The sequence below is a fragment of the Anastrepha ludens genome, chromosome X (assembly GCF_028408465.1).
Source record: "Anastrepha ludens isolate Willacy chromosome X, idAnaLude1.1, whole genome shotgun sequence".
NCBI classification, from domain to species: domain Eukaryota; kingdom Metazoa; phylum Arthropoda; class Insecta; order Diptera; family Tephritidae; genus Anastrepha; species Anastrepha ludens.
The window spans coordinates 64,200,181-64,209,359 of record NC_071503.1 but is presented as its reverse complement, the minus strand read 5'-3'; the positions used below and the strand labels follow the sequence as shown (position 1 = coordinate 64,209,359).

Below are 9,179 nucleotides of genomic sequence, written 5' to 3'. Positions count from 1 at the left end.
TCTGGACGGATATTAGAATGATATTTTCTCATCAATATAATTTGGATTTGATGAAATAGATTATAGATATTTGTACATATTTTCTGTTTTGATTGATTTATATAAAAGTCAGGTCATATCCAGTATGAACTATTTTATACCGAAAAGAAATTTCCATTTATAAAATACAAAAAAAAACAGTATTTTAAAGAAATTTTAATTAAAATAAACTCAAAAATTTTACCAAACTTTCCTGGTTTCAATTGTAAAAAAAAAATGTGCAAGAAAAAAAATATGACTTCAGGACTTGAACCTGAATTATATACGTGCCAAAAAACAAAACGAATAATTCCGCCGACTTTAGCTTCTGCACCACAAACTAACTGCCGCGCGGCCTTCTTAATCGCAAATTTATTCGCTTCGATTTCCTTAGTAGTGTGCCGAAAAATCTTATGACCTTCCTCAGTAGTATGGTAAACGCAGAAAAAATCTGAATTTCTGTCCTAGCGTGGTAAGTAAATATAGAAACCCTCCACTCGCGTCACTCGCGTGGTAAATATCTGCAATTCGCCACTCGTGAGCAAAGTTGAATTTGAAATGACCTTATTATGAATCTACAAATTAGAACTCGAAAAAAGCTCGTTTAACATTTGCTCCTTCTCATTGCATTAACATTCTCTGCTTATACTTAATATTAACAGCTACATTGTGCTGTATGTTTTTATTATTTTTTAATGCACTTAGTATTTTATTAGATTGTTCTGTAATGTTTTTTATTCTTTCACTTATACTCTATTTATAATTATTTGATCATTACTGTTTTCGAATGCATTATTGATTTTTTCACTTAAGAGATTCTAAAGTCTTCATAATCTGGGCTTCCTGCAAGCCATTTGCAAGCAGTGCCTAATATTTTAATTGAGCGTTTATTTTTATTATGTTTCGGTTGTGTTTTTAATTTATCCAAATTGTTCTGAATGTTTTCAACTTCGTGTTTTAGGAAAGGAAGGAGTGGGTTAGTGTTAATGATTTTTTGCTGTATGGTAGTGTTAAGGTAGTCCAAGGTCTCTTGGTATTCGTCTAAGTTAATATCGTGTACGATCCTATATGTTCCAGTTTGTAATCTTGTCCATCCTGTATTAGATGTAACTAATTGTGTAATTGCCATTTGAAAATATAATGTAATTGCCATTTGAAAATATAATCTAAAGTGGGGATATAGAAAAGGGAAGAAAATTTGTTTCAGGTCTTTATATTGGCTTTGTATACTGTCCGTCCTGTTTTTGTTATAACTACACTTCCTTTGTCTTCCTAAACAATTTCTTTTCTGTATCTAGCACTTAGTTTCGATCCTAAGCGTTTATTGATTTTTGCATATATTGCATAACCTGGAGAATAAGTTTTTTGTGGGTTCCTTTTTTATTATGTGATTCCAAATCTTTTGTTTGTTTCTGTCTGAGTGCTTCTTTGTTTTCCTGTCTAGCAATTTCATATTGTTCTGGGGTTGTTGAAACTCTTCTTCCAAAGAATACTTCAATCGGTCTTTTCCCTGTTGTTGAGTGGATGGAGTAGTTGTATTCATATACTGATCTGTCAAGAAGTTCTATAAAGGATCTGTGAATTCGGTCTGTTTTCAGACATTTCATTATTTCAGAAAGACTAGTGTTCGGAGCCGCGGATGATCTGCCCTAATGCACCTGCAAATAAACATTAGCATGCAAGTACATATGTACGTACATACAGATGTGTGCACATACATATTTTTTCTTATGTATCACTATGTTGTGCCGGTACATAGAAATTTACGTAATTATCATGTCTTTTATTTCTGTTATTCCTTGGAATCCGTTCTTCGTTGCTCTGCATAAATATGTCACACAACATGTAAGTTAGGCAGTCTTGTACAAACATTTGAGAATAAATAGTCGAATAAAAAGGCAAAGGAATCGTTTTCTTTTAACATAACGCTACTAAAAAGGCTTAGCTAGCTCTAACATTGGTGACCCCGACGTGATAATATAACGCGATTTTCCGGTATTTTAAATCCGTTATTAAAAACGTACAGTTGTGCCTGCTGCGCACTGATATAATTTCGACTCTCGTTTGCCAACGTCTAAACCTTCGTCATGCAAGGGGAAGATATAGATCGAGCAGCCTTTCTAAGGCTGAAAACCAAGGCTATTTTCAACAGATTGGAGCGCTTAATCAAAGAGTTGGACTCAGACAAGCTGCACAGTATGGACGAGTACAGTATTTCGGCAACGCTAGAATCTCTGGTCAAATTGAAATCCAACTTTTCTGTCGCGCATACAAGCTTAGAGGAATTAGATTTTGACTCCATAGCCAGCGATTTGCCAAGCCACTTTGATGCTGCTCTAATCAACCTTAGGGCTAGCTTGCAACGCGAGATAGGTAAACGTAGTACCTCTCAACATTGCTCCACGTTCAGGATGAACTCCAGTGAAGCCCAATCAATCGTCGTGAACGCCAATAGTTCACGTCTACCATTACTAACGCTGCCTAAATTTTTCGATGTTCACGTCAATTATCGACAAGGACAGCGACCTCACAAACATCGACAAACTACAACATTTGTGTTCCTGTTTGAGTGGCGCTGCCCTCGACACCGTGCGCTCACTGGAAATAAGCAATGATAATTATAAAACTGCTTTAGAACTTTTGCAGAAGCGTTTCGATAACAAACGTCTTATATTTCAGGCACACGTCAGGGAGATATTTGGGCCGAGCAAGGTGGATTCAAACGTATGCATGCTCCGAAAGCTGACAGACAAGACTTCACACATTCGTGCATTACAGTCGCTCGCATCTAATGAGAAAATTGCAGACTGCATCATCGTACAAATGATTCTCCAGAAACTTGACAAAACGACGCAGGCCAAATGGGAAGAAACCTCTTCGATCAGCGAGCTGCCATCCTGGGATCAATTGACTGCATTCTTGGAAAGACGCTGCCGAATGCTTGAGAATGTTGAGCATGCTGTTCAAGCACAGACTGGTCAGGCGTTAAGGCATAGCATAAGCGACAGTATTAGTCAAAGGAAAACGTTTGTCGCCTCCAAAGGCTCAACACGTGTTTGTGTATTTTGTGGATCACCCGAGCATGCAATTTATAGTTGTCAACTTTTCGCAAATTTAGATCCGAACTCGCGCCTGGGGGAAGTTAAGAAGCTTGCACTTTGTCTTAACTGCCTCAAGGCTGGCCATCAAATGCGGGACTGCAAATCCGGATCGTGCCGCACCTGCCAGTCGAGACACCACACGCTCCTGCATTTTAACCGCTCAACTGCTTCGTTAACCGATAGTCAAGCCGATGCTTCATCGGTGGCCACAATTCGATCCAGTGCTATGACTGCATCGATATCTGCTTCGCTTAATGCCCCCGTGTCTCCTTCTGATGCTGTGCTCCAAGCTACTGCCGTTCCTGTAAAAAATCGTGCTGGAATCTTCGTGTCTTGTCGCGCTCTTTTAGATTCTGGTTCCCAGTTGCACTTCGTCACAACTCGCTTCGCAAATCAACTTCAGCTATTCAAAACAAAAGCTTCTGCTACAGTCTCTGGAATTGGAGATGCCAACTTCCCAACGGAAGGTTACTCACTCGATCTCGTACTTAAGTCGCGGATTTCAGATTTTTCAACAAGCATCACTGCCCTTGTTGTGAAAACCATCACCGACAATCAGCCTGGCTGCTCCGTGAGCACCAACGAGTGGAATGTTCCATCGAATATACCACTAGCCGATCCTGGGTTCAACTTACCACAGCGTATTGATCTGCTCATCGGAGCAGGACTGTTCTTCGATCTACTTTGTGTGGGTCAGATACGCTTAGGATCTGGTTTACCACTACTTCAGAAAACTCGTCTCGGATGGGTGCTATCTGGAGGTGGGCAACAAACTCCAAACCTGTCATCATTCGTCGTGAGGCAGAAATCCTCCAGTGGTCTCATTCCCAGCACTCGGCTGGACTATTTAGTACGTCGGTTTTGGGAGATCGAGCACATTTTCGAACCGATCTCTAAGGCCTCCCAAGAAGATCTTGACTGCGAAGCCCACTTCCAGGGAAATTATTTTCGATTGCCATCAGGTGAATACTCTGTTCGTCTGCCCATAAAACGCAGCATGGATGCCCTAGGAGACTCCTATTTACAAGCTCGTCAACGCTTTGAAGGTCTGGAACGAAAATTCGCCCGTAACCCTGATCTAAAGGCAGAATACAGTAAGTTTATTAAGGAATATCTGGACCTCAACCACATGTCGCTGGTTTCCAACGAGGTTGTACAACAATTCAAGTACTTCCTGCCACATCATTGCGTTATCAAGGATGACAGTAGTACAACAAAATTGAGGGTGGTTTTTGATGGATCTGCAACCACTACCTCAGGTTTTTCGTTAAATGACCTACTCATGGCAGGCCCAACTATTCAACCGAAGCTTTTTCATATTCTCATTAGATTTCGTACTTTTCCTATAGCACTTACTGCAGACATCTGTAAGATGTATAGGTGTGTTCGCGTCACTCCACCGGACAACATGCTCCAATGTATTTTATGGCGAGAATCTCCACAAGAAGACTTTCGTATCTATAAGCTCGACACGGTGACGTATGGAACTAAGCCTGCAGCGTTTCTAGCCATCCGAGCCATGCACCAACTCGCAGCAGACGAATCCGCGACTTATCCCATTGGAGCAGAAGCGGTACTTCGGGACTTCTATGTAGATGACCTGATAACTGGGGGCGATTCAATGGCAGAAGTACTCAACATTAAACTGCAAACAACTAGCCTTCTAACCCGAGGAAGCTTCAAGTTACGCAAATGGTGCTCTAATAGTCCTGAGATCCTTCGTGATATTCCTGACGTAGACAAGGAAAAGTTTCTTAAGTTTGACGATGGCAGTGACATCACCAAAGCACTGGGGCTTGTCTGGGACCCGCACAAGGACAAATTGCTATTTTCATTTATACCACAAAGAGAATTCGGAAAAAACTCCAAACGCTCTGCTTTGTCTACACTAGCTCGATGTTACGATCCCCTTGGACTAATGGGACCCACGCTGACCAAGGCGAAGATTCTTCTGCAACGAATGTGGAGAGATAAGCTCGAGTGGGATGAGAGTCTGCCACAATCGTTAGACACTGCTTGGTCTGCTTTTTGCACTGGATTCGCAGACATGCAGTATCTATCATTTCCTCGTTACGTTTTTCAATCTGAAGCTATTAGAGAAATCCATGCATTTTGCAATGCAAGCCTTGATGCTTATGGGACTTGTGTTTACACGCGATCAACCAAGGACAACAACATACAAGTTCACCTATTATGTTCAAAGGCCCGTGTCTCTCCACTAAAGACCGTCACCATACCCAAGCTGGAACTCTGTGCAGCAACATTGCTCGCACAGCTAATGGGTGAGTTTACAAAAATGAAACTTTTTAATTGTTCATTTCATTGTTGGTCAGATTCCTCCACTATCCTTTCGTGGCTGCGAGAAGAACCGTCACGGTTTAACGTTTTTGTCGCCAATCGGGTTTCCACCATACATCAACTGACAGAGGGCATGCAATGGCACTATGTTCCTACAGCAATGAACCCGGCTGACATTTTATCAAAGGGAGCTACACCCCGGGAACTTCTAGGATCGAAACTTTGGATGCACGGCCCACCCTTTTTGCTAGAAGCGGAGGACAACTGGCCACGCATGTGCTCACCACAACCAAACTTCCCGAAATTCGACAAAGGGTTTTGCTTTCTGCAAATAATCATATAGACATTTCCCTTTCATTCAAATACATTAACTCATTTGGAACAATGCAGCGAATTTTTGGGTATGTCAGCAAATTTATTAACATCAAAAAATCGCCAAGGTCATCGCAACTTAAGGCTGAAGACATTCATCAGGGAACTCAACTTCTTATTCGCATAGTACAAAGAGCGCAATTGTGGCCGGAGTACACTGTATTGCAAGCCAATAAATGCGTCCCTAATTCGAGCAGCATTGCCGCGTTATCGCCATTCCTTGATGACCTCGGAATTATTAGAGTCGGTGGACGATTAAAAAATTCGATGCTTAGCTTTTCATCACGCCATCCATGCATTCTACCGAAGGATCCTTCACTGACGTACGCAATAATCACCTATTTTCATCGTAAGCATCACCATGCAGGTCCTCAAGCTTTACTCGCCTTTATTCGTATGCAGTTTTGGCCAATAGGTGGCAGGAAAACAACAGCTCGCGTTCTACAAAAATGCATTCTTCTTCTTCTTAATTGGCGCGATAACCGCTTACGCGATTTTGGCCGAGTTTAACAAAGCGCGCCAGTCGTTTCTTTCTCGTGCTAACCGGCGCCAATTGGACACACCAAGTGAAGCCAAGTCCTTCTCCACCTGATCTTTCCAACGCAGAGGAGGCCTTCCTCTTCCTCTACTACCACCAGCTGGTACCGCACCGAATACTTTCAAAGCCGGAGCGTTTGTATCCATTCGGACGACATGACCCAGCCAACGAAGCCGCTGGATCTTTATTCGCTGCGCTATGTCTATGTCGTCGTAAAGTTCATACAGCTCATCGTTCCATCGTCTGCGATATTCGCCGTTGCCAACGTGCAAAGGTCCAAAAAACTTACGCAGAATCTTTCTCTCGAACACTCCAAGCGTCGCTTCATCGGATGTTGTCATCGTCCAAGCTTCTGCGCCATACGTTAGGACGGGCATGATGAGAGTCTTGTAGAGTGTTAGTTTTGTTCGTCGAGAGAGGACTTTACTGCTCAGTTGCCTACTTAGTCCAAAGTAGCACTTGTTGGCAAGAGAGATTCTACGTTGGATTTCAAGGCTGACATTGTTATCGGTGTTAATGCTGGTTCCTAAATAAAAGAAGTCTTTTACAACCTCAAAATTATAACTGTCAACAGTGACGTGAGTGCCGATACGCGAGTGCGCCGACTGTTTGTTTGAAGACAGGAGGTACTTCGTTTTGTCCTCGTTCACCACCAAACCCATTCGCTTTGCCTCTTTATCCAGTTTGGAGAAGGCAGAACTCACAGCGCGGTTGTTAAGGCCGATGATGTCAATATCATCGGCATACGCCAACAATTGTACGCTCTTATAAAATATTGTGCCTGAGCGATTAAGTTCTGCGGCTCGTACGATGCTCTCCAACATCAGGTTAAAGAAGTCACACGACAGCGAGTCACCCTGTCTGAAACCTCGTTTGGTATCAAACGGCTCGGAGAGGTCCTTCCCAATTCTGACGGTGCTGCTGGTGTTGAGCAACGTCATCTTACACAGCCGTATTAGTTTTGCGGGGATACCAAATTCAGACATAGCGGCATACAGGTAACTCCTTTCCGTACTGTCGAATGCAGCTTTGAAGTCGACTAAAAGATGGTGTGTGTCGATTCTCCTTTCATGGGTATTTTCCAAGATTTGGCGTATTGTGAATATTTGGTCGATGGTAGACTTTCCAGGTCTGAAGCCACACTGATAAGGTCCAATCAGTTGGTTGACGGTGGGCTTCAGCCTTTCACACAATACGCTCGCTAGGACCTTATAGGCGATATTTAGAAGACTAATCCCGCGGTAATTGGCACAAATTGCAGGATCGCCCTTCTTATGGATTGGGCAGAGCACACTTAAATTCCAATCGGCAGGCATGCTTTCATCCGACCATATTTTGCATAGGAGTTGATGCATGCACCTTACCAGCTCCTCGCCGCCATGTTTGAATAGCTCAGCCGGCAGTCCGTCGGCGCCCGCGGCTTTGTTGTTCTTTAGCCGTGATATTGCTATTCTCACCTCGTCATGGTCGGGTAACGGAACGACAATTCCGTCGTCAACGATTGGGGTATCGGGATCTTCACATTCTCTATGACATGCGCAGCTGTCCCCGTTTAACAGGTTCGAGAAGTGTTCCCTCCATAATTTAAGATTGCTCTGTACGTCAGTCACCAGATCGCCGTCTTTGTTCTTACAGGAAAACGCCCCGGTCTTAAAACCTTCTGTAAGCCGCCGAACTTTCTGGTAGAATTTTCGGGCGTTGTTCCTATTGGCCAGCATCTCAAGCTCCTCGCACTCACGTATTTCGGCCTCTCGTTTCTTCTGTCGGATAATACGTCTCTCTTCCTTTTACAGTTCTCTGTAGCGATCCCACATGGCTCGCGTTGCGCCCGATCGCAGCGTGGCTCTATAGGCAGCATCCTTTCTTTCTGCGGCAGCATGACATTCCTCGTCGTACCAATTGTTTTTTCGGGCTCGCCGGAATCCGATTTCTTCTTCGGCGGCGGTACGTAGGGAACGAGAAATGTTGCTCCATTGCTCGCGCATGCCGGTTTGTTGGGCAGTGCTCTCCGAGAGCAGGAGTGAGAGTCGAGTGGCGAATCTTCTGGCTGTCTGTTGTGATTGCAGCTTTTCGATGTCGAACATTCTTTGCGCAGGTAGATGTACGTTTTTTGCTGCACAGAGGCGGGTGCGCAGTTTGGCTGCAACAAGGTAATGATCCGAGTCGATGTTGGGTCCTCGGATCGTACGTACATCTAATACACTAGAAGCGTGTCTTCCATCTATCACAACATGATCGATCTGGTTTCGTGTTTTTCGATCAGGAGACAGCCAGGTAGCTTGGTGGATTTTTTTATGCTGGAATCTGGTGCTGCAGACTACCATGTTTCGGGCCCCGGCGAAGTCGATCAGCCTCTGTCCGTTACCGGATGTTTCGTTGTGCAGGCTGAATTTTCCGACTGTGGGACCAAAAATTCCCTCCTTGCCCACCCTGGCGTTGAAGTCGCCAAGCACGATTTTTATGTCGTGGCGGGGGCAGCGCTCATAGGAACGTTCCAAGCGCTCATAGAAGGAATCTTTGGTCGCATCGTCCTTCTCTTCCGTCGGGGCGTGGGCGCAAATTAGCGATATGTTAAAAAAACGCGCTTTGATGCGGATTGTTGCGAGACGCTCGTCCACCGGAGTGAACGACAGTACTTGGCGACGAAGTCTCTCTCCCACAACAAATCCGACACCGAATTTGCGCTCCTTTACATGGCAGCTGTAGTAGACGTCGCAAGGTCCTATGTTTTTCTTACCTTGCCCCGTCCATCGCATCTCTTGGATGGCAGTGATGTCAGCCTTTACTCTCACGAGGACATCAACCAGCCGGGCAGAGGCACCTTCCCCATTAAGGGACCGGACATTCCAGGT

At 44.0% G+C, this 9,179-nt stretch overlaps 1 protein-coding gene across 1 annotated transcript; it reads left to right on the top strand.

Annotated features, from left to right (window-relative positions):
* Positions 1-2,511: 2,511 nt before the first annotated feature.
* LOC128870162 (uncharacterized) lies at positions 2,512-5,760 on the top strand. Its single transcript, XM_054112755.1, has one exon. It carries the CDS (start codon positions 2,512-2,514, stop codon positions 5,758-5,760), a length of 3,249 nt encoding a protein of 1,082 aa, XP_053968730.1.
* The last annotated feature ends 3,419 nt before the right edge of the window (positions 5,761-9,179 follow it).

Bases quoted from the DNA above. Each gene is read 5' to 3' on its own strand.
- LOC128870162 (XM_054112755.1), top strand. From the start codon at position 2,512: ATGTTCACGTCAATTATCGACAAGGACAGCGACCTCACAAACATCGAC.